At 36.5% G+C, this 26,792-nt stretch overlaps 1 protein-coding gene and 1 pseudogene across 5 annotated transcripts in view; one reads left to right on the plus strand and one right to left on the minus strand.

Moving 5' to 3' along the window:
- The window catches only part of Ryr2 (ryanodine receptor 2), a 676,288-nt gene that overhangs the window by 390,205 nt on the left and 259,291 nt on the right, over positions 1-26,792 (plus strand). For 3 of the 5 annotated variants that reach the window (XM_087181253.1, XM_087181249.1, XM_087181250.1), the window contains 3 exons: positions 9,001-9,096; positions 24,790-24,908; positions 25,475-25,608. In XM_087181253.1, coding sequence (XP_087037379.1) covers positions 9,001-9,096; positions 24,790-24,908; positions 25,475-25,608 — 349 coding nt within the window. Of the gene's footprint in view, positions 1-9,000; positions 9,097-9,919; positions 10,090-24,789; positions 24,909-25,474; positions 25,609-26,792 lie in introns of those variants that run through there. The other 2 variants (XM_087181251.1, XM_087181252.1) reach the window with 2 other exon arrangements.
- LOC106010191 (kinesin-associated protein 3 pseudogene) lies at positions 931-2,338 on the minus strand (annotated as a pseudogene).

Consider the following 26,792-nt stretch of genomic DNA (forward strand, 5'->3'; position numbering starts at 1 on the left):
TCCAGACCATTTTCCAAGTGTCTCAGTAACTGAAGTCTTTCTAAATGTCATAAACTACTGGGGAAAGCTTGGCAAGAGAGATAAAGATCCTGGGCTTGAAACATATTCATGTCAGATATTATTCATATATTTGTGCAAGAAGATAGTTTTCATCATGTGCTCCGAGAAATCCTTGGAAGACACTGCATTTTTAAACAAGATACACTACTTTCTTTTTCTATTTGGTAATAGTCTCACCTCTATGAAATGGCAGTGTCAGTCATTACCATATTTTAGTAGGGCTTTATTTTATGACCACTTCTGAGATTTTCTCCATTTATTTATTTATTTTAGATTTTTCTTGAAAGACTTTATTTGCTAGGAAATGAATGCTGTCCAATTACATCTCAGTTCTGAAGGTAATAAGCATTGAAAAAATATCCACTTGTGTTTCCTTCAGTGGCAGTTAATCTGAGTTATAGAAAAGGTCAAGGTCTTTCAAGAATATCTTCTTCATAGATATATGGCTCAATTCCATCATCACCATACAAGTACTACTCACCCTCATCTATCTGATGACTTCCTACCATCTTCAGTCACTGAGAGTTAAGCCAGCGAAGCTTTTCCCTCTGAATTTTCTGACCACATTCTTCACCATATTCTGCTATATCTAGTGTACTTTCATAGATCTTTCGAATGTCATTATTTTTGTTGTGCATAGATCTATGAAATATGCTGGAGCCTGTGTTTCCTTGATTATGACATCTTTCATGGCTTATCTGTTAAAAGACATAAATTATCTGGCAAAGAAATTCAGCTCATCATCTTCTTGTTGAGTATTTAGCAGTTCAACAAGGGTGGGTATTATTTCAGATTTAACTAGCACAAGAGTCATCCATATTTACAGTTCCAATGATTATAACCTAAGGTCATCTTCTGCAGGGACTGGTCTTACTTTGTCCTTGAAGTATGGAACCAACTGTACTCCTTAAGAATCAGTTCCCAGTCCAGGTCTAGAATGGTCAGATATGCTAGAGTTCCCAAACTTTTAATCACAGACTCCTCTTCTTCATCATATATCTGGACTGCAAGCTCCGCAGCATACAGATTTTTAGGGGTTCATCATACTGAGAAATGTTTGTAATCATTTTCATCAGCAGTGGATCCTTGAACTTCAGAGCCCTTTTCATGAACATCTTCAGCTCATTTCCTTCACAGATCACTGTACATTCCTCTTGTTAGCTGCAAGATTAATACAGAAAGAAATGAGTTCTAAATCCATTCATCTGAACATTCAAAAAGCACCTTCATTAACTGTGGTATACAGTCGGTTTTAATTTAAAGCAATCATCCATGCTTATGTGGCAAAGCACACATGTTGCTATTGATAATTTTCCTTGCCTTGGAGTGAAGTCCCAACTTATATCATCTTATTCCTGAGTCCTGTGTCAAAGGACAAGTTTAGTAAAAACTAGAGAGTGATATTCGGTGAATCTTCATGCTCACATGGCATCATTTTTTTTTTACTAGTTTTTCAACAGTAACCATTTCTGCCATATCATTTTTAGCCTCCATAAAAATGCTCAGCTTCTTTAAGAATGTTACACCTATAATAAACAGCTCAAAATTGTCCCAATCAAGAGCCTTTACCAACATGTGAATTCTGTTCCTCTTTCTCATCTTTATTTCTATGTGAATATCCTCAGATTCAGAAGCAAATAAAAAGCAACATGCAACAGCTGTTCTTGTTTTATCATACACCTGTGGTATGTTTGTAGCTGACTCAATGCTTTGCTTCCAGTCTTCTCTCAGGACTTTTCCTAGTGCATGGAGGGCAGTTCCGTTCAACTGGAGTTATTCTAAGTTATCAGGATTTCTGGGAAACTACGGTATAAAAGCAGAACACTAAGCCTTGTCAATAATATCTTTATAGAATAACAGTGTATTCATCCATGTCATTAATGCTGGAAATTTTATCAATCTGTGTTCCATCAAAAGGAGGTGGATCTTTAGGTTTGTTTGATTTTTCTCTTCTTTCTTTTTCTAACAATGAATCATGGTGGTTCTGCAGATAATACATCAGCTGTTCTACTTCATTTAGTTTTGAAGGATGAATCAGTTTACATTCCTCAACCACCTTCCATGACTGGGAAATTATATCTGTGTTGGCACTGAGACCCTTCAGACGAATGGTGTTTTAACATTTCTTTTGTTAATCCCAACATGGGATTACCCATTTCTCCAAGAACGGTAGCTTCTACTTCGTATTGATCAACAAGTGCTTTTTCTGTTGGAGATGTATATCAATATTGCCTCCTTTAACTTTCCATTTGCGGTACCTGGTGCTGTCCCCTTCCATGGTGGCAGCAGCTGAGAGACCAGTGATCTACTTCTGGGGATGTGGATCAAGCACCCTCACCTAAGGGACTGACACTTCCTGTGGCTGGCAAGGTGAGGGTAGCCATGGTGAGGCCTAGGTTGCTACCACACAGGTCACCCTGGGGACCTCTGCAGGCATTCTTGAGGTACATACATAAGTGCCTGTGCTCCTTTTTTAATCCACTGACACATGACTAGGATCTCACCCTTGTTCTCATTCCTGGAAAGGCAGTTCCAACAAGATGAGGAAAGGTCAGTATATGAGCAGAGATTCTGGGATCCAGGGGCTTGGCTTCAGCCTTGGCTGTGCTATTGCAAGCTGTGTGGACCTGGCCAGGCTGCCCCCTGTCCAAATCCCTTCTCCTTCCCAAGAAAGGTACTCCTGGTCAGGGAAGGGGGAGGGATGGAGATGGCAGTTATTACTTAGTTACATGACTGTGTATCCTCTGGCTCTGGCCATAATGTCAAAGATGACATCCACTGGAGCCTGGCAATGGGCCCAGAAGCAGGGACAATGCCCCCAACTGCAGTGACAGTGCCCCAAACTAAAGTGACAGTGTTCCTCAGCTGCAGGGACAGTGCTTCCCACTGCAGAGACAGCACCTCTAACTGCAGGAATGCTGCCTCCAGGTGCAGGGCCAAGGCCTTAAGGTCTCCAAGAGTTTTAGCAGCACTATTTTCCTAAATTCTTGAGTACTTATTTTTAGTGGTTTTTCAAGTATTAAAGACATGTAGTTATTAGCCTGAAAGTTCTAAGAACTGTATGTGATTCCAGTTCTGTCAGCCCCTATTGTGTGCACTACCCAGAGCTTGTTCCCCTAGTACTTGCATGCTTTGCACAGGAACTTCTAGTGAGGATGTAGGATAGTGCCTGATGTATGGCAGGTGATCAGTGGTGACTAAATGAAATGCAAAAAGAAAGGAGGCTTCTTGGAAGACTTTTGAATCTCAGTTCACCTGTAATTCTCTGATTCTGTATTTAGAGAAAATGTGAGTCTCAGATTTTAGAGTCTGAAGCATAAAGACATGGGAATATCATGGGATACTGCAGATACTCTTTGACGTCTATTGGGGTCTGCATTAATCAGCTTTCCGGTTGCTGGAACAAAGTACCTGATACCAATAACTTAAAGGAGGAAAGGTTTATTTTGGCTGATGCTTTCAGAAGTTTCAGTCTGTGTTCAACTGGCTCCAGGGCACACACATCATGTCAGAGAAAAACTCTTTACTTCATGATGGCCAGAAACCGAGAATGCAGGGAGGCGCTAGAATACATCCTTTCAAGTCACAACCCCAGTGACCCATCTTCTCCAACCAGGCCTTACCTGCTAACAGCACATTTAGATATAAACTCATAATGGATTAATCCACTGATGAGTATAGTGATCCAGTCACCTTCTAAAGGCCCCATCTCTCAACATATAAGACTTTGAGCGGACATTTTGGATCTAAACCATAAGAGGGTCACATCCCAGTGAACTCATAACTAATTGAAAATATGGTAAATTAAAAATGCGTTTCATATACCCACCCTACTGAGCATTGTAGCTTTAAACATGCTGAGAATGTGTACATTAACCTATAGTTGGGCAAAATCATATAATGCAAAACTGCTTTTATAATGAGGTATGAATATCTCATATAATTTATTGACTAGTTGTATCCTCAACATGCTGGCAGCAGTGTACATTGTAGAAAATCTTTTATTGACCTTGATAATCACATGGCTGATTGTGATCTACAGCTCTTGGCTGCTGTCCGGTGTCACAAGAGATTGTAGTAGTGTGTATTCATAGCCCAGAAAAGATTGAAATTCAAAATTTGAAGTATGGTTCCTAGTGAATATGCATTGCATATGCATTGCATATGCATTGTTGTAAAATTGAAAAATTTTAACTTAAACCATTTTAAGTGGAGACTATAATAAATGTGTAATTGAAAGTTTTTTCAATAATAATTTTTGAATAATTAACCAGTATTGCCTGCATATCACATTTTGACTAGAAAAAAAGTTTAGGGATTTAGTTATTCAACATTAACTAAATTAGTTTATTGAGCTAGAATTTTCTTCTTAAGAGCTTTGTTCACATATTTTTATTGTACTTAAAATACACTACAGTTTTTAAAGTAGTGTGTATATACTTATTCCATAGAAGATAAAATATTTATTCATTTCCTCATTCTGAAAAGTGACACATCTCTTAAGTTACATGCACTGTTCAAAGGTATAATAAGGCAGACTATCAGATATAAGGGAACTTAAAATATAAGGGAAGACCTGTAAACCACTGTGTTATATTCCTTTTAAAAGTTTGTTGCATTTATATCAATATTTCTTAAATAAATGAGGGAAAAATGGTACATGGACAATGAAATGTCTTAACTTAGTCTTTAAGGCCAGTTAGCTAGCATTTAAATACTGCTTTTAGATATTGCATGCTTGTCCTGCATTTAGGAAAGGACATTGTTTTACTCTTCAGATTAAAGGAGCCACTGCATTCTGGAGTTGAGAGTAGCCCTCTGAGACATCTGACAGTGATTGTCACTGGGAATACTGATGCCATTTTCACTTGTCTTTTTGAAGAGCAAGCAACTTTATTGTATTATTTTATTTTAAAATTAATATATCTTTAATATAAAAAGATAATAAAAGAAAAAAGATGGAAACTTAAATGTAACCTTGATTTTAATGTATAATCTTGTAAAGGTTTTTCCGTTGAGCATATTTCACATTATACACACATGGAATCACACAATATGTGTGTGTGCGTGCATGTGTGTGTGCACATCTGTGCAGCACTAGGTCTTCAGCTTTGTCCTCCTCCCCATGATGATTTGCTTAGCATGGTCCAAATTTCAGTTTCATGAGCTGAATCTAAAGGTTTTCTTTTGAAGTTTACAGCTTTGGGATTTATTTGATCACCTTCTTCCCACTTTTATACTTTTTCCTTATTGTCTGCTGATACTTTAGGTAATAGTTTTACTCTAAAAATCAGCCCCTTCACAGATGTCATATAGACTTCTATTTTTATTGAGCACTGAGGCTTGAACTCAGGGCCTTTCCATTGAGCTACATTCCCAGCCTTGTGTCTTGTTTCAGTTTTGAGACAGGGTCTTGCTCAGTTGCCCAGGCTGAGCTCAATTTAGCAATTCTCCTACCTCAGCCTCTCAGAGCACTTACAATTTTTTAAAGAAATCTATCGGAGACTCAAAGTATCACTGGAGATCATGGTATCCTAGACCATGGTACTTTCCCCCTTCACCCCTCTGGGTCCATTTCCCCCTCCTATTTTAGAATAAGACAGTTTCCTTTTTATTAGATCCAGGGAGAGCAGTTCCACCCACGTCATTCTTCTTCAAGTTCTCCATTTATATCCTAGGGTCTTATCAAAACACATTTCCCAGAAAGTTATTTCTCATTCTCTAAGAAATATTCTAAAAATTAAATATTCAATACATTTACACACACACACACACATACGCACGCACGCATATATATTTACAAAAATGGCATCATGCCATGTTCTTTTATAGTGCATTTTTAACTTTTTACTGTGGGCATCTTTCCTTGGCAGTAACTATAAGCCTCTATCAGGTTTTAGGGGGCATATAGCCCTTTCTGAGAGATGGGGCATCATTTATTTGTTTAGCCCTACTTAGGTTGATATTTTTGTATTATAAAGTATTTGATGAGCTTTCTTATATTTATATAATTTTTCATTTCCTTAGAAAGTTGCTTAATTCATTTCTTTCTAATTGATTTGGTAAATCATAATAGTTCACATATCCCACTATCCATGAAACATACCTGGTACTGCCCATGGCATAAAACTGGACACACACACACATGCACACACGCACACACACATTTCTGGAGGTTATATTTTAAATCTTATTTCCTTATAAGTATGTATATTTTTCAGAGTCTATTAAGATCATGGTATGTTTTATTTTTGCACATCTTTTTACAGGCTTCCTGACACTTTTCTCTTTCATTGGAGGAATGAATCTACACTTTCATGGTTATTACTACTGGACTGCTGATTTTGATTTGTAAATAAATTGTAAAATAATTTGATTTGTAAATTGTAAATAAAGCCTTATGTAAGATTTGTGGATTTATAGTTATGACTGAGAACTGCTTCTTGTTTTATTATATGAGTGCTCTTTGTTAGGTTTTGATATCAGATTTAGTGATACTCTCTTTAAAATGAGGAGACAGTTTTTCTTCACTTCAGAATAGTTTAAATAGTAAATAAATTTTTTATTGAATATATGAAAAATGGTGCTTGACAGAGTTCTTAATATTATTCCTGTTTTTTAAAATTATATTTAGATTTTTTCCCTCCTATTGGGTCAATTTTGTTGAGAAAATTATTTATTCGCGGCCATTCTTTTCCCCATATCCAGAAATTTTAGTAGTGAGATACATAAAATATCTGTATCTATACTTTTTTCTTCTTAGTTTTTTTCTTTTTAGATTAAAGTAGCATAGTTAGCTTTTATTGAAAATTGTTTGAAGATTGGATGGCCATGATCAGTGCATGCCATATCTATGTATGGAAATATACAGTTAATCCCATCAATATACACAGTTAACATGTTGACTATCATAAAATAATTTGGATATTTTGGTCAGTCTGACTATTTTAATCATATGGATCAATTTCTAATGTATTAATTTCTACTTTTATTGATATTTCTACTTATGTTTATTTACTGTTCTTTTCCTATACTTTGAAAGAAGTGTTTAAGATTTTCATCCTATTCTTTAGCAATTAAATGTTCAATTAATTTTTCTCAGTTTTTGCCATTTGCCTCTAGTTGTGTTAGGCAATGCCCTCATATTTGATATTTATTAAATATTCTGTATTACAGTAATGGTTCCCTCATATATCCACATATTATATGGATTGAATTTAAAATTTTAAATGCCTCAATTTTATTTTTGTTTCCATTTTCCTCATTAAGTTTTAATTTCATCATGTAGTGTCAAAGAACTTTGTCTATATCATTTCTGTTTGTGGTAAATTTAATGAAATTTTCTTTGTGACTTAGTATATGCTTTTTTATATTTCTGGTGGGATATTAAAGGAGTTGATTCTTGCACTCTTAGTTTCTCCCAAAATCACCTTATTTCTGATATTTGACCTTTATTAGATATATCATGTCTTTGATTTGAAAAAAAAATTAAAATTAAAATTATCAGTCAAATTTTATATGGTTGAGATTCTATGAAACGTCAAAAACTCCATCCTATACTTTTCTCTGATTGCTCTTGTACTAAATTGGGGACAGATATTCTTGGAGATTAAAGCTAGGAGTGTCATTCAGCATAAGTCTGCTTACACCTCCTCATCCGTCTGCTGCATTCCATCCTTAACTCATGCTCCAAGCACCTGCCTCTTTGGGTGCCACTCATTGGCTGACTTCTGGGAGACTGCTAGCCCCAGAGCTGGGTGTTGAGAGCCCAGGATTGGAGTGTATCCTCTTGTCATCTTGGTACACATATCCTGGAGGCACCAACCCCTCTTAGCAACTCTATGAAGAGAAGACTTCTTGGGTTGGTCCATTTCAGGTGTCATCTTTTATTATTTTTCTTTGGCAAAAGGAAGTGACCAGGACATCTTTAAGTTTAGTTGCACACTCTAACCTTGGGGTCTCCTCCCACTTGCTGTTAATCAGCAGGTACCCAGGCAACAGCCTCAGGCATCTTCAATCTGCTTCCTAGTGGGACCAAACTGTAAACAGTGATTTTTCCCTGTGGAGATATCTTGTTTCCTATAAAATACCATGTTATTCAAAAATATTACCAAACCTTTGAAGGCAGTTACTGTTTCTGAGTCATATTACAGATTTAGGAATAAAAATTACGTTTAAAAAGTCAGTCTTATTTTAAAAGTATTGAACTCATTGAATTTTTAACTAAGAAATTAAACATTTTAAATTGAATCATAAACTATGTTAAAAGTCATGTAAGAATTTCATGCAAGGAAGAATATTTGGTCAAAGTTGGAATAGGTTTCTTTATTCCATGTTACCTCAGAGTCCAGATACACATTGTGGTAAAAAAATGGAAACAAGATACATAAAAATGTGTATGTAGTTTCCACGTATGTTAGCTATCAGCTCTCTCTTCCATGTGGTATTTTATTGTATCTCTCAGTGTACATGTAGGGTTGTAATTACTAATTATATCTCCTAGTATTTTGTGATATATTTTCAGGAAAACTGATGTACACTTAACTTCTTGGTATAGGTGAGAAAATTGGGCTCTAGAGAGATGAAATAATGTAGTTTCCTGGCTAATTAAAAGCAATGAGTTTTAAGATCCAAGTGAGGAAACTCCTGGGACACTGGTTTTTCCATTACCCTTCCATTATCATCTCCCAATGTGAAATGTTACTTTATGGAATTACATTCTTTCTAATGAGCATTGTTTGTTTTTCAGTCATTGTTAATAAATATTAAGTAATTTTTAATGGTTCAGTTTAGTTTATATATGTGCATATGCATTTGCATAGGATTTAGATAATTTGTGAAGGTATTTTGTTCTTGATCAAACATTTTAGGGCTTCTGTTAGGCAGCCTTGATTTCTGAACTGGAAAATCACATAAATGTGAAAACCTTGTCTTTTGCAGCGGCTCTAATTAGAGGAAATCGTAAAAACTGTGCCCAATTTTCTGGCTCTCTCGACTGGCTGATCAGCAGATTGGAAAGACTAGAAGCTTCCTCTGGTATGTTTTCCAATTTTCTCCTTGGTGTGATATATTATTATTTTTTTCTTTCATTTCATATTTTTAAGACATAAAAACACAGTCTGATATTCAATGCAATAAAATATTTCCTGTATAACTGATTAAAGTTTTCTATTGATAAAACAACCAGTATTGTCATTTGTTATTTTTGAATGGCACTCTAACAGCATCCTGTCATTTGTGTTAAAAAGAAGGCTAATTATAAAGTCCTGAAAGCTATTGAACAGCCAAAATTCTCAATTCTTTTTCAAATCAGTGACTCCTAGTGCACTTGAAAAACAAAAGAAAAAGGGACTTGGAGCTTTCATTTTTGCTTTGTTTTGAAAGATTATTTGGACAGATTTTGGGGGTGGGGATTAGTTTTCCAAATCATGTAGCACAATATTTTATTTAAAAGGAATCTCATAAATATTAATAGTCTGCATAGTAGAGTAGTAGTTATTGGCAGCGCATTTCAAGCATGTTTGTTTTATTTGATGTGGGGAGATTTCTCAGTAACTGTTGGGATTGTGGGATGCACCCAGCAGTTCACCTTGGTGATCAAGGAGTTGGACTTGGAAGAAAGAAGGTAGAACACTTACTAGGTTCTTTAGGACTGGACAGTCGGGGTCTAAAATGATGATAAATTGCCAAATGGTAAAAAATGAAATAGACCCAAAAGGTCAAGCATCACATAGTGAGACTTAACGAATGGTAACTACAATCTTTCTACCTTCATTCTCCTTTTTTATTTTGCTTTCCATTATTTTTTACATCCTGCCTCTAAAATTAAACCAAAGGACACACTGATAATTAAAGAAATTACTTCTAACTTTAAATGGCTAACAACAGATCTCGCTCTAATATTACAAAGCAAGGATCTCTTGTCAATGTTTGCATTCCCCTTAGGGATTTCTAGTTTACTTGAATTGACTTTCGCATATTTTCCCACAGTGTTGTGGATTCTGGCCCCTGTCATTTCTGTTGTTCATGGTGAGAGAGAAAGATGTTCATGCATGTGGAATGGAGCAAGGTGTGAAAGAGGAAGTGTGATTGATGAGCTGGAGTGGAGGCTTTTTGCTTCAGGCTTGGGGGCTGGAGACACAGGAGGCTGAGCTGCAGTCAGCCCCTGCCTGATAGAGAAAGTGGGCTGGTTCCTGGGAGCTTCAGGAGGGATGCATGTAACTCTGCCTGTTGGGCCAGGAGCTAGCATTAGCAGTTTGGTTACTCTGACTGTGTAAAAGCTTTTGCCTACAGCTTTTCCAACTCAATTTTCTGTCAATATCTAGAACCAAGGCAGCCAGTCTTAGGAGGCAGAGTGAAGATCTTTATACAGAATCAGAAGGCATTCTAATGTTAGTAAGGAGGGTTGTGCAGATCAGCTCATTCACTTCCCTTGGTAGACCACATTGTTTTTTGTCCTGTTTAGTTTTAGAAGCTGAAAAGCACAATTCTCAAAATCACTTAAAACTAGGGGTCACTTAAAACTAGGGCTTTCTGGGGTTGCCCTGTTGTGACCTGTATATGTGGTAAAGTACCCGAGGGAACTTTGTTTTGCAAAGAATGCCTTTCTAGAAGAGAGACTGATCCTTCCTTGGCCTGCCTGCTCAGAACAGAAATGTATAACTGCTACTTAGTAGCTGTCCACTACTAGTCTGAGAGAAAGCCCCACCTGGAGGACCTGGAAATCAAAGAGCAGAGAAATCTGGGTCACCATGGTGTGAACCTCAGGTGTTGCCACATCATAGCCCCTTCTGGTTTAAGCCAGGCCACGTGGACCAAAGGTCTCTTGTAACATACAGCATGTACTACAGGGTAACTGTAGGAAATGATCTCTTACTTAACCTTCATTCAGGTGCCAGATGCTGTTTTATGTGCTTTACAAATATTAATCATTGAATTCTTATGATCCTATGGAGTAGGTACTGTCCTCAGATCATAGACAAGGAACTAAATAGGTGAGGCTTATAGAGATTTTGTATCTGTGCCAAAACAGAGCAGCTCTGGGTACCAGTATCCTTAATCTCAATCATCCTGCTGTCTTGCCTCTTTGAATGTTCTTACTGAGTATGATATTATTAATGGAAATTAAAGTAAACAATTATCTTGATGCTGTATTCTCTTGTTTCTGAGTTCAGTGTTCTTTTTATTTTTAAACACAAATTCTAAAATGTCCAAGCAGGTTTTCATAGACTTTCTCGTGCTCTCATTTGCTTTGACCCTGTTGGCATACTCATTAATTCCTCAATTATATTTACCAATTATAAATATTACTTGTGAGAAATGATCAGCAATCTCAAAGTTAAGAAATAAGGAAAAAAAGGGGGAAAGTAAAGAAACTGCTTGTGGGAAAAGAAGCAAAAACTATGAAGATACCAAGGCAGCTTTAATTTTTTTCTGCAAATTGAAAATGGTAATTGTATATATTTGTACAGTGTGGAATGATTAAAGTTAATTAACATATCCATCACCTCAATTTTTTTTTTGAGGTGAGAACACTGGAAATTTATTCTGATATTTAAAAATATATCATTATTTTCACTATAACGTACAATAGTTCCTATAAACCTTATTCTTCTTGCCCTACTGAAACATTATACTCTTTTACTCAGATCTCACCATTCCCACATCCTCAGCCTCTGGTACCCACCATTTGTTCTGGTTCTCTGAGTTCCATTGGTTTAGTTCCCACAAACGAATGAGAACCTGTGGCATTTTTCTTTCTGTGCTTGGCTTATTTCATTTAGTGTAATGTCCCCCAGTTTCATCCATGTTGTTGTGAATGTCAGAACTTATTTCCTTCTTTTTTAAGGCTGACTGGTATCTCATTGTGGATATATATACAACAGTTTTCTTCTGTTTTTTATCTAAGATAGGCACTTAGGTTAATTCTATATTTTAGCTATTTTGAATAGTGCTGAGGTGAACTTGGAAATTCAGATACCTCTTTGACATACTGATTTTAATATCCCTTGGCTATCTACTCAGAAGTTGGAATACTGGATCATATAGCAGTTCTGTTTCTACATTTTTGAGAAACCTCTATATACTTCTTTATAATGGCTGTACTGGTTGACATTCACCAGGGAAATTTAATTAATGCCTGTGTCCATGTCCCATCTCAAACTAAGCCAATAAGAATATCACGGAGGGATTAGAGGTCTTGGTTTTAAAGCTCTCTTCCCCTTCTAATGTACCAGAGGAGCAAGAACCGTCACTAGCCTGTTAATGTTTGTATGTGAGCAACAAAGCAGAGACGGGGCTCCACAACACTTAAGTTTCATCAAGAGAAGCAATGAGAAAACAGAACAAATACGTGCAAACCTAAATAGAAATGTGAAGAAACTTTGCCAAGATTAGCACAAAAGTGTCAGTGAAACAAGTTGGGTTAGCTTGAGTCCTATTGAAAGTGTACCTTGAAACAAGGAATCAAGGGCAAATTTGTTTGTGATCTGAGTGACCAAGAGCTAAGATAAGCTTGGGTCCAGAGGGGTCGTGCTAGCAGTCACCACTGTGGGTGACTGGAGCTTCTTTTCACTGGGAAATATGTGGACCCTGTGCCTTAGAATCATGGCCCTGAGGGGCATGGGAGCTAGATGACTGGTTACTCTCTATCATAAACTATTTTCCAGTGTTATTAGTGCATAGAGCTATATTAGAGTATCTGACCAGAAATGTGTGTCCTGAGGAATAATCTGTTCTAGAAGCTTGTGTACTAGGAGCTTCACATCACTGATACAGAAAGAGACAGTTAAACAGTAGATTTCCTAGGGGAGGCAACACTCGCTTTGATTCAAAGCTTTGGATTTCCCAGAAAGTCAGCCAGGGCATACCCAAGAGATTACGCATCTGAACCTCAGGGAGAAAATCAAATCAGAATCATGATGACATTAGAAACTTTCTAAAGAAAAATATTTCATATTACAAATTACATTTCTAGAAAATTGTCCTTGAAAAATGTCTTCAGCTATTTCAAAGCCGAGAAAAAAGACATGTAAATTATGTTTTATGTTAATGAATCACTTATGAACATAGGGAAACATAGAATATATATTTGAAAGATATTTGGTCTAAATACTGGAAATAGCATATTAGCATATAATTGTTCCTAATTTAATAGTTAGCTAAAGACCTTTGTCAAAAATTGGGTATTTTGGAATGATGTTAGAAAAGTGAGCCCATCATCATACACCTGTTTCCTTTTTCCACAAAATGTTAGGTTGTAGCTAGAAAGAAAAATATAAAACAGACAGGAGAGCCTGAATTTGGAGGGTTTCCTGTATTTTGATGTGTTTAACCAGCAATGTGAAATGTGAAAAAAAGTCCCCCAAAGCACACTCCAAATGAAACATGTTTAATAGGAAAAAAAACACAAACCTAGTTACTGGGTTGTCTGAAATCGATATTTTTTCCAGAATGCTTTTCTCAAAGCCCATGTATGACATGGATAGCAAATTAAATTTCTAGAAAATGGTTCTTGAAAAATGTCTTCAACTATCTCAAAGCTGAGAAAAAAGATTCTTGACATGTCTATTTTAATCACTTTCTGTGGTGACCCCTTTATGCATATTGTTCATTTCAAGCAGTAGGGACTAAAGTTTAAAGGAAACCAGAAGTAGCTGGACTTAGGCCCCTAGAAACAGATGCAGTCCCAGCTGCTTAGTTTCTGTTGTCACGTTCCTGGGTCCAGCAATGCTTTACAAAGCTTCTGGCTTCTGTAAAGTGCTTTGCAACCAAGTAGGATTACACCCTTGGCCTAGACACGTCTGTCTTGGTGATAGTTTCTATGTATCCCTTATGGTACTTGGGCTGTCAGGTGCCTGCTTGAAGTCTCAGGGAGCTTGCTATGTGTCTAGAGGAGGCGTTTCTCTGATAGGACCTGCTGAGAGAGAGCCCAAGACAAGGGCTCAGTCAGCATGAGTCATGGTCTGTTTAAGAAGAGAGGAGAGGACAATCCCTGGCCTGAGACCCATGGTCACACAGTGTAGAACCCTCCAGATCAACCATTATTGCAGCAAATACTGGCCAGGGCTAATCATTAAACATCAGGGAGGAGCCTGACTTGACAGAGACAATCTTAGTGGGTGGGCTACAGTTACCCAGACTGCTAGGGTTTGGAGAGCAGATTGTAGACCATTGAATGCCTGAAGAAAGTGGTTCCCTGGCACCTACAGTGGACCCTTGACTTATGCACTCAATTCTTTTGTGAGGGCTGGTTGTAACTCAAGGTGGTTGTAAGTCAAGACTACTTTTCCCATAAGAAATAATGGAAATACTCATAATGCATTCTGAACCCCTCCCAAAGCACCCCTTAAACCTTTTCATAATAAAAAATGGTTGTGTAATGTGGGTAATTTATCAGAAACACCAATAATTTTCCTAGTGTATTCACCAAAAAGTTTTAAAATGTGCCTAGTCTGCCAGAAACAACAATTTCATACTGTACTCACCATTCAAGTTGACATTTTTGGCTTGCAAGAAGGGAGGATGAAAGGGAAATGAAAGGTGGTTATGTTTTGGAAGGAGAGTCCCCTTCTGTAAGAACATCAGGAATCTGGCTCTCTGGTGTCCTTTCTCTCCTTGGGAGAGTCTGTAGCTCACTAGGACCTGCTTCTGGCTCACTAGGTCTCAACCTTTTCAGAACTAAAAACTATCTAAGATTGTCAGTTTCTGTCTTTTCTTTAACACTGTTCTGTAGTATGACATGATATTGTCATTAAGCTGTCTGAGCGGGTCTTCTCTACAAATGTTTGTAGCTCTGGGTATTTTTTCAGGATTTCCTTTATTTCAGAAGAACTTTGCTACAATGATTGTTGATAATCTCCCTCCTCTTCAGAAAGCTCCTCAGCTGCCATTCTCTGTTGCTCAGTCATGTGTTGCTGAAGTTCCTCTGTAGGCAGTTCCTCTGAGTGTTCCTCCACATCACCACTGTCTACCTACAAGGCTGTGAACTCTGCCATAGTAACAGTGTCATCAGCCACAGGGTCAGTTGAAGGCTCAGGATCCTCTTCACAGCCTTGAAAGTCTCTCCTGTATAATTTTAGGCCACTTTTTCTTTCAGCCAGATCTCAGTGTCCTTAGAGAGACATTACCCCCAGATTTCTCAATTAACCCCACACAGGAAAGACCAGATTTCAGGTCGTGACTCAAGACTTTAGTTATAAGTTAAAACTAAAATTCTGGTTGTAGCCCAAGTTGTTTGTATGTGAGGCCAATCATAACTTGAGGGTGCACTGTATTTTTGTCACATCTCTCTGTGTGGAGGACTCTTATGCTCTCTTGATGTTACACCACACTGGTTTAATGGGCTTTAGCTGCTCCCACTATGGCAGATTTGCAGAAGGCAAGCAGTGGTCCTAAGGCCAAGGGAGAGAATTCTAATTTAAGTCTTTTCCCCTCTTGCCCTGTATGTTTGCTGCAGCCACCACCATCCTCCAGCCCCCACCTCCTAAGGGGGATTTTCTAGGACAGTTCCTGGAGTCCATCTTCCTTCTTGTTTCCTAATATTCTCAAGGATTGGTCTGAAGGCAGGACATCTGTGACCTGTGCTCATTGACCACTTTTTGCTGATTTTATTTCTCCCTCGTATAGTCTTTTAGTGCAGCATTACAAAACCCTCGTGAGCCAGCAGCGTAAAACATGAAATTCTGTCCCAGAAGGACCCCAGAATCCAGTGAGCCTCGCTTGATGGGCAGGGCTTACTAGAACTTCCAGAAGACCATGGGAAAACAGTGATTTCTGCATCCTTTCTGGCCAGTTTCTAGTTCCATAGGGTACTGAGCTTCTGTTTTGTGTTATGAGCAGCAGGGACACTACAGCTCTTATACAAGGATGCTGATAGATGACTGTGTATTGCCAGTGTCTGGTCTGATTGGGCTTTGCTTGTGCCATTCTGGTTATTAAATATTTTTAGCATCTCCTTTTGTCAAGTAATTGTGTTGTATCACTTGTCTTTGGTCAAGTTGTGGTAAAGTGTTGGTGGTCCAACCTAGCTGCACTGTCATGGCATTAGGCCTCTTTTTGAAGAATTGATTGCATTGTATTGCAGTTGCATTGTATTTCTCTTGCTCTAAACAGTTCAGCTTAAAGATGGTAAAATGTATATATCTTTTATACATTTATTTAAAGATCTTTAGAACATTTAATTGAATTTGCAAGCATTTCTAGGATAATGGCATTTCAGGGAAAGACATAGTCATTAGATTTGTGACTTTAATGATTACATAATTTAAAAAAATTATGCGGCCAAGGAAATCTTAAATAATTTAGGGGAATGGGCTAAGAACATTATATAGGTTGGACATCCCGAATCCAAAAATTCAGAATTTAAAATACTCCAAAGTCCAAAACATTTTGAGGAATAACATGACACAAAAGTGGAAAATTTGTTGCCTGACTTAATGTAATGAATCACAGTCAAAACACAGACATGTGACACATGGTTTATTGAACATGCCCAAGGGAAAAAGTCAGCTGTGATACACAAACTCTGTCTTATTACAAATATATGTAAAATATTGCATAAAATTGCCCTTCAGGCTATGTGTATAATAAGATATATATGAAACATAAATGAATTTTGTGTTTAGACTTGGGTTCCATCCTTAAGATATCATGTTACCTACATGCAAATATTTCAAAATCCAAAATTAAAAAAAAAATCCAAAACACTTTTGATCCCAAGCATTTCAGGTAAGGAATCCTCAACCTGAACACATCACTTTACTGAATTCTTGATATTAAACAATAAGGTAGATTCTATTATAATTTCCATTTCATTGATAAAGAATGTGAGCAAAGCAGCTTAGTGGTCACTTTTTCAAGAAAAGGAACAGCTAGGATTGAACATGTGTGCTATAAGCTTCATGATCAGGGATGATACCAATTTTGGCTTCTCGTTTTGCTTATCTGCAGGACCTAGTACAATGAAGGACCTACTCAGTGTACTCAGGGATAAATAAACAAGTAAAAATAATAATGAAAACTCCAGAATCATGGGCACCAATAGCAATATAAGGATATCTTAAAGTATTTATCATTTCAATCTGGTACTCAGTTTTTGACATACAGCAACTTATACAAGTAAATATTTGTATAGAATCAAGCTTCTAACATTATTTAATTGTTTAGCCCAAACTGCCTTTTTCTCTTTGCTTTTTACTGTCCTTTAACTTTCCCTTCAAGTGTCCTTAAATTAAAGGCTACAGACCATCAGAAGCCTAATTAAGGCTGTGTAGTACTTTATAATCCTGTGGCCCATTGTATGTGTTTTATTTCAGCTGATTTATACTCACATTCATCTTATCTTCCAATAATATATCCTGGATCTATCATTTCTGTGTGTTCATTTTTATAATGCATTTATAATATTTATTTTACATATTAATACATATGGAATAACCTAATTTACATTTTTATTAATTTTTCTTTCTTTTTCCTAATTTTGACAAACTGTGTAATGTTTTAATCTTAACTTCAGTCACTTTTTCTTTCCTCAGCTTTATGTGAGCCCAAGATTTAATGAGCTTATTTTCTTCTCTAGTGTCAAAACTACTATAAAAAAACTTCAAAGTACATGAAATTATGTGTTTTTCCAATTTGACTTAAGACTGCTTCTCTGGCAATTATTATTTTAAAATCATTATATATTTGAATATTAGTAGGAATTGAATGCATTTTTAATCTCTATATTTGAATATTAATATCAATTTAATCTATTTTTTCTTTACTTGGGTCAGAGGTATAAAACTTACTTGGGGTAACTGATGTTTATTTCATGAGTTAGCCCCTGTTACAAGATGAAAATAAAATATACATTGCTTTTTTATGTTTTCTGTATCTAGTATTTATCAAAAATGTTTTTAAAAATTTAGAATTTGATCAAATACTGAAATGCAAATGGTTTCTTGACTTCAAATTTATGCTCATTTAAAATAAAAAAGTATTCTCATTTTTTTGGTGGGGTTTCAAACTGAGATGTAAAATTCATGGTAAACATTTAAAAATATGTGATGTAATTGTGCTTTATTATTTAATCCTCCTCCTCTTCTGCTCTTCTTTTTCTTTAATCTGGGGGAACCCAACTTGCTTTGCATAGGGAGAGAATACTAAAATTCTAATCGTCTCCAACTAAAAATTTCTGTCATTCTCATTTCTGCACTTTTCCCAATAGCTGTGCCTGCCCTTAGGAGAAAGAAAATGGATGTAATATGTGACTTGTCATTCATTGGCAATTGAATTTAAATTAAGGATAAAGCAACAGATATGTGCCTTTATGGAACCCTCTGGACTACAAGACCTGCACACAAATTCATGCTTTTACATGTAACATTGCCATTGCTGTGTAGAGAAAAACAACAAAACAAAACAAAACTCCACACTGCTTTGGATTTGTCACCAATATGGAGTTAGCTCAACCATAGTCTTCTGTCATTCTAATTGTGGCTTACTTCATTCACATCTTTTCTTTTCTGACAATGTTAATACTATGGGAAGAGCTTCTGACAAGCAGGAGTGTTTTGTGTCTTGCTTTGGCATTAAACCCTTGGTACATTTGGTTAAACTTTGCATTTTTAGCTCAGGTTCCCCATTGTCTCAGGTGCACAAAGCCCTCTGTAGTGCTGCCCAATTTTGTCATCAAGGTCTAATAGACTGGTGCAGTTTGTCCTGGATATACTAACGTGACTTATTTTAATTACCATGGTAGTCTTATTTCCATTTCTTCATGATGGTTAGTAGGTCTCTTTCCTGGATGCTCCTTCTGATGAGCGTTATCTGTTAAGCATTCCTTGAGCTTTTATGTCCAATTTTTAATCTCTGATTACAAAGGAGCCAATTTGTAATTCCTCCCTGTGCTTTCATTTCATCTCATTTGCCTTTAATATTATTTCTTGCAACTGTAACATAATCATCGCAGGTGCTTATATAGCACAGCTCTGATCCAGGCCCTCTGATCTACATGTTCTATACATGTTCTTCTCGTGGCAGTCAGTCCCTGTCGTGGGCACTGGAATTGTCTGCACTGAAAAGATGCGCTGGAGCACAAGAGGTTAGGTAACTTGCCAAAGACTTCCAGAATTGAAATCTGGACACTGGCTTGAGTCCATGCTTATGACCACTGTGTAGCACAACAGAGTAGTCATGATGCCTCTTCTTTGGATGTCTCCCCATTAAGCCTTGAAAATACCAAGGATGTCAGGGCATCATGGCCTTGATTGCTCCTCTCTGGCTAACTTTGGTCTATGTGTGTGTGTTTTCCTTTTCTTCCTTAGTCATTTCCCAGTCTATCTCCCCCTCCACCAGCCTGTTTTTCTCTTTACATCACGTTGTTTCAATTTTATTACGCAGGCTTAAGATACACATTTTCTTATTTCTGTAAGCTTTTAGTGAGCTTTATGGCGATATTTTTAAGGCTGATACTGAAAAGCTAGTTTCTACTTCCAAGTATAGAGGAAGGGGAAACCACACCTGCTGTTTGAATAATTTGCAATTCAAGGTTTTCTGATTGCAGCTTTCACTGATCCTGCAGTGGAGACTCCTTATTATGGATTTACCTGTGCATTTCTCCAATGTTTCCTTCAGGAGATAGGAGTTAATTTACACTAATTAGCACCCAGGTTGGGGCCTTCCTCTTTTGCTTATCACTAGCTTATCCTAGCCAGAGATGGCCAATCTTTTAGAGCTTTCAATGATAACAAACAGCTGGCTACTTGTGTGCCATAGGTTCGCCACCACTGGCCCTAGGCTCCAGGTGAATTATAATTATACACAAATGGAGAACAGGCAGGCTTCTATGTATACCATTTGTTGTCAAGGAAACTGAGTCTTGAATGCATGATCTGAATAAGTGTAGAGATTTAGTGACAGAAATAAAATGGAGATAGACATTGCTTTTTATTGTGTTATTGCTCTTTTAATGAATATTTCTTATTAGGAATGTTGTGAATTACTCACTTCATAGAATTTATGAAATGTTGAAAAAAGTATACGAATCCAGCAATAACTAGGACTAATATTTTTAATGTATTAACTGCTAGTCTTTTCTGAAATAATGTATTTTATAAAGATGATACAGTTTACATAGTTGCAACCACAACAAATATCTAATTTTGTATCCATGCTTAAACGTTTACATTATATATCCTGTAGTACCATGCCATTAAAAATTTGACTAACATGATTCATTATAACTTGCAAAATCTAATTAATTTGCTTTACTAGTTTTTGAGGGTTTTTATTCATTTTTGTAGCATGATCATAACTCTATTCTTCTAATAATACTATTAGAGTCTCCCAAGTCTCTTACTTTTCATTTGAGCATGTAAGAATACACTTTATGCACTATTGCCATTTCTGGGTCTCATTCAATATATTTACTGTTTAGTGATGAAGTCATCTGTAGTCTAGTATAGTCATTATAATCTTTATTGAGCACTATTTGTCTGTCTCATTTCTCACCCAAAAGTTCAAGGAAATGTCAGCATAATTTAAATATCCATATAATATAGTATAACCATTCTTTTTTTGAAAATTATTTCTTTGATGTTTCTGATTTGTTTTCTCTTAAGAATTTTTTTACTACAAAAACTTTTGTGTTTATTCTAACAGTTGAAAATATAAGTTTTCTTTCACATTTTATTGTCAGAACTAGTAGAATTAGGAAAAGTAAATCTTTTAGCCCACGCTGCCCCCTCTCCCCTGGGCTGCCTGCCTCTCCTTGCCCTGCTCTCTGTCCACCGGCTCTCATGCTAGTGGTCTGGCCCACACCTGGCCTGGCCTCGGCCCTGGACTCCAGTGTTTCACAGCCAATGGTGCAGATTACAGGGGAACTCAGAACTAGACAGCACGCAAGGTGGGAAGCCATGTTTATTCTGGAATGAGACTTTCCAGCATCCATACAACACTCTGAAATACCCCAATGGAGAGGATGGCCTGGGTGAACATAACTATTACAGAAACCCAGATGGAGATGTGAGACCCTGGTGCTACGTGGCAGAGCATGAGGACGGGGTGTACTGGAAGTACTGTGAGATTCCTGCCTGTCAGATGCCTGGAAATCTTGGCTGCTACAAGGATCATGGAAACCCACCTTTTCTAACTGGCATGAGTAAAACATCCAACAAACTCACCATACAGACCTGGGTCAGTTTCTGTCGGAATCAGAGGTTCAAGCAGTCAAAGAAGAACTGACTTCTTTGAAGATTGAAGAATTGACAGAAAATACATCTCTGACCTTGTATTGGATTCTTTGCCTATAAAGGAATGATTGAGGCAGTTGCCAACTTGAATGGGGTCGCTAGGTGAAGGGAGTGGAGCAGTTTTTCCTACTATTCTTGCAGCTTCTCTGTAGGTTTGAAATTATTTCAAAGTTAAATACAGAAAAAAAATGAAATACAGCAAAAGCATTTGAGAAAACACAAAACTCATTAATGACGGAAGTCAGTAAATTATGAATAGAAAAAGGGAACGTCTTCCTGATTAAGAGTAACTATTTTTTAGGAGGAATAAATTTAACAAAAAATTTAGATTGTATACTGAAAACTATATAAGATTGCAAAGGAAAATTAATGAAAATCTAAATAAATGGAGATATAGACCTTTTTCATAGATTTGAAAACTCAAGTTTATCCATAGATTCAATGTAATCCTGATCAAAATCATAACATAGATTTTAAAGGAACTGACAAGCTGATCCTAAAATTTGTTGAAAGAATGTTCAACAAATGCTTAGAGAAACAGTAGGGCTCTTTATAAAGAAAAATGCACCTTTATCCTTACATCATTTCTTATATGGAAAGGTAAAGAATAAGCAAAATGATTTTGAAAAAAGTCAGCTTTGGAGGAATTACCCTGTCTGATCTGAAGATGTTCTATAAAGCTACAGTCATTTAAGTGAATGATGTTGGCATAAGAACAGTCACATGGATTTTGAGTCAGCAAACAATAGCCCATGGGCTAAATCCTACTACCGCCTTTTTCTTTTCTCCCCCCCACCCCATACTGAGGATCAACTCAGGATCTTCTGCTTTTGAGGCAGGTGCGGTGCCACTGAACTAAATCCCTGGCACCCACCTTTTTCTTTAATAAATAAAATTTTATTGAAACATAGCCATGCGTATGCATTTACATATTATCTATGGCTATTTTCATGTTACAGCAACAAAGTTTAGTTGAGAAAGAGTCTATGTGGCACACAAAATCAAATAATTACTATCTGACCTTTTTTTGTTCCTGTACTTATATGGGCAACTGATTTTTGACAGAGGTACCTGGATAATTCAGTGGTGGAATAGATTTTCAACAAATGCTTCTAGAGAAACAGCAGGGCACTTTACAAAGAAAAATGAACTTTTATTCTTGCTTCATATCAGACAAATTAAATTTAAATTATACTACTTTAAAAGTACTGTTAGCAGTGGAATAAAACATGGACATGTGGGTGAATGAAATATAATTAAGAGAACAGAAATAAACCCACACATTGATGATCAACTGATTTTCAACAGAGATGCCAAGATTACTTAATGTGAAGAGGATAGTATTTTCAACAAATGTTACCGAAACAACTGGATATCCACAAAGAATGAGTCTGAATCCCTGTTGCACATGATATATAAAAATTATCTAAAACTAATCAAAAACCTAAATGTAAGAGCTAAAACTATAAAACCTTTAGAGGGAAGCATAGGTATAAACATGCCTGACCTTGGAATAGGCAGTGGTTTCTTAGTTACAGTACTGAAAGTCCAAGTAACCAAAGAAAAAATAGATAAAATTTGACTTCCTCAAAATTAAAAACGTTTGCACATCTAGTACACGAATAAGAAAATGAATAGAAAACTCATAGATAAGAGAAGATATTTACAAATAATATATCTGATAATGATCTAGGGTCCAAGATATATAAAGAGTTAATACAATTCAACAGTATGAAGACAATTCAATTTAAAAAATGGGCAAAGGATTTGAATACGTATTTCTCCATACAAGATAGACAACTGACCAATAAGCACATGAAAAGATACATGTTCAGTGGCATTAGTCTTTAGGAAAATGCAAATAAAAATTCATTAGATACTAAAAAAAAAAAAGAAAAAGTAAATCTTTTAAAAATAAATGGTTATTTTTTGGACCTGACTACATAGAATTGAAAAAAGATTTAATATTAAATCCAAAATTCTGAAAGCGTAGGCTAAATATGAGAAATATCAGGAGTGTATTCTCATGTTGCCATTCTTGCAGCTTGTGATATATGTTGTTCATTTACAAAATCGAGTCTTAAATTTTAACTGTTATGATCCATTTAATGCATGCTATGGGCCTTCCTATGTATTTATTTGCCAAGATAATTCATTATCTTCTACTTCTTGATCTTTCATTTTTGATGGTTAAATTTATGGCAGGGATTGGCTAATTTTTCTAGAAAAGGCTAATATATTAATCCATTCAGGGTGCTTTAATAAAATAACTTAGGCTGGGTGGCATTGCCAGCACATGTGGCTACATTTTTAATAGTAGCAAAAGAGGTGTACAGTTTCAATAAACTTATGTATACACCTTTAACTTATTCATCACTCTGTATGTTATTTTCTCTTTGATTTTTTAATCATCAGAGGTTGTTAGAATATAGCACATGATTCAAATTTAAGATCTTTTGGGGGTACTTTTAAAAACTATACTTTCATATTTCAAAAAATTAAGTCATAAGAAATTATCATGAATGGTCTTCATCTTATAATAAATGGATCGGGAAAATAAAGAAAAAAATGGATCAGGACTTGGGTCAAGTGTAGATTGTGTCAGCTATAAAGAATGACCTCTCTAATCCACCTTTGTAAATCTGACACTGTACATTTCTTTCCCAAGGAAATGAACTCTGTATAAGCTTTTCTACAGGGTTTCTTGGAGGCCCTTCCTAATTCTTATAACTGAGCAGAAGATTGTACATTTTTATGTTGAGTCTCTTGGCTATGTTTGGCTTGCATTCATTACTGACCTGGCAGGCTTGCTCTGAGAAAATGAACACAGATGCACACAGTTAGATTTTTAAGATCATGCTAAACATTCTGACAATAAAATTTATTTTCTCCCTTTTGAAACTTTAAGATCAGAAACTATATATTCCATTTATGTCTTTCATGATGGCTCTATATTATATATCTCTATTTTTTGTATGTTTCTCTTGTTTTACAAATAATATACATTTTATACTGTAATCCTCAAGGAAAAGGAATGCTCTTCCTGGGTTAAAATGTGTTACTGTAGGATTATACTTTTCTTGCCAACACGCTTCAGAAGCTGCCCTAGTCTTCGAGTCCCCTCCCCTGCTTGCTTTGGACATTAACACACAGGTGTGCCTGCACCCCATCTGCACTCAGCTTCATTGCCCTTCCTCTCCTGGAAAGTCTGGAAATGCATGTGGCTTGCTTTCAGACCTCCCCCAGGTAGAATTACCAGTGTCCTCAGTTGCTCTGGTTTTAGTGTGTATTTTCCTCCCTCCGCTATGATTTCCTCCCCTGTGGATATGAGTTACTTCTCATAGATAGGACCTGACACTATCACACTGCCCTGTGACAAACACATTGGGCACAAAATACTGACATGTTGAACAAAGTGAATACAGTTCATTGACTGGAAAAGAAAGACATTGTTCATTGCAAACTGATCAATCACACATTTCCCCTTGGTTTCTAGGTATTCTTGAAGTTCTACACTGTGTGTTAGTGGAGAGTCCAGAAGCTCTAAATATTATTAAAGAAGGACATATTAAATCCATTATCTCACTCTTAGACAAGCATGGGAGAAACCATAAAGTAAGTAAACGCTTTTATTTCCATGAATGGATTCTGGAAGCAGTTCAGATATAAGAACAATGTATTGTACCTTTCACTATGCAGTATGAAGAAAAATAGAAAATGTTTTAAAATTTTAAATGATGAAATGATAATATTTGAGGAGACACGTGTGTTTGCCTTGATTTAAACATTATGCAACATATACATGTATTGAAGCACTACACTGGATCCTGTAAATATGTGGAATTTTTATGATTTTATGTATCATCTAAAATAAATTTAAAGTAAAAAGTAAGCTAAAATAAGACGACTTCTCAAAGATGTGTTGAATTTTTCATGAGTTTTTTATGTTAGGTATGATTGAGTTATATTGTTTAGTTTTTATTCATAGCTTCAGTGGGAGCATAAACGGTTCTCCATTTGTGTGTGAAGGAAGGTGGGGAGATCAGTGAGACACGTGCTGTCATGTTCAAATGACTGAGCCCAATGGAACTGGCGGGAAGGGTGTGCTTCACAACAAGCGCTGCTGAGGCTACAGTTTAAAGAATGAGTTAGAATCCATTGGAAGTACTTTCTCATTTCAGGTTCTGGATGTCTTGTGTTCGCTGTGTGTTTGCCATGGGGTCGCTGTCAGGTCTAACCAGCATCTCATCTGTGACAATCTCCTGCCAGGACGAGATCTTTTATTGCAGACCCGTCTTGTGAACCATGTCAGCAGGTAAATTCAGATGGACAATGTCTTAAATAGGTAACATAGCAAAAGTGTGCTCAGTCTGCCTCTGTAGCTAATGCCACAGATGGTCCATTCATTTCTTAGGCTCTTTTATGTATTCCTCCAGTGAATAATAGAAGTATTGTTTTCTACCAAGCAAATAGGATAATAATAACAATAGATGAAGCAGTATATCAGTTTGTCCCAAACACATGTTTAAGAGCTTTTGTCCATTTGTACATAACATGAATTATCATTGACACCTTTAGGAGTAAGCTGACAATTATAGAGATATAGTTGTGTATAATTCTATTTTATGTCTTAGAATATAACTAAAAATGCAGTCCTTCGAAATTGCTCGGAGGTGCCCACTGTGTATGATAAAAAAGGAGGTCTAAAATATAAGTTCCACAAATAGCCAATAAAATGGCATCCTCAGTTAGATCTGGCTTCTAGAGTAGCTAACATTCATTGAGTGCAATGTGCCTGCTACAAAGCCAGGTGCTTTACATATCATCTGTACTCTGTGTGTGTGTGTGTGTGTGTGTGTGTGTGTGTGTGTGTGTGTGTGTGTATTTTCCTGAGTACTGCTGTTACCTACAGTTTACGGATGAAGAGTCTGGAGCTAGAAGTGGATTTCAGGTCTAACTCCAGACTTGACTCTTAACCACCATACCACACAGCCTTTCTTACCCCTACTCATAAGCAAATAAATAGCATGTGATAAACTTTACCATCAACAAAATGCTTTATGTGATAGTAGCTCTGGTATGCTCCTCTCCAGGAGGTAACTTATTGATTTATCCTATTTTAAACACAAGTATAGAATAAAATGTATACATCTATACATTTGTGCTTTTTAAACAGGATTGATTTCAGATCTCCTTCGTGGCTCTTTATATATCAGACCTGCTATTCATGAGTAGTATTTCTTGAGAACTTCACTAATCCCTGGGATTACCACAGAGTATAAGTCTCCTCTAAACATGGAGTAAAACTTGCTAAAAATTCTTCTGTTCACAGTGAGCAGCCACCTCATTAGGCACCTTGGTGCTTCAGCTTCTTGATCCGTGTGACCCAAAGCTTAGCTTATGAGGGAGGCTGTGTGTCCTGGGTTCGCAGCAAGCCCATCAGTTCTAAAGGCCTGCTATACAAAGTGCCTCAAATTTGATTGACCATATAAAATGTGC

This window comes from Heterocephalus glaber, unplaced genomic scaffold (genome assembly GCF_053883595.1).
Source record: "Heterocephalus glaber isolate CG9 unplaced genomic scaffold, H.glaber_assembly_v1.0 deba00001472, whole genome shotgun sequence".
NCBI classification, from domain to species: Eukaryota; Metazoa; Chordata; class Mammalia; order Rodentia; family Bathyergidae; genus Heterocephalus; species Heterocephalus glaber.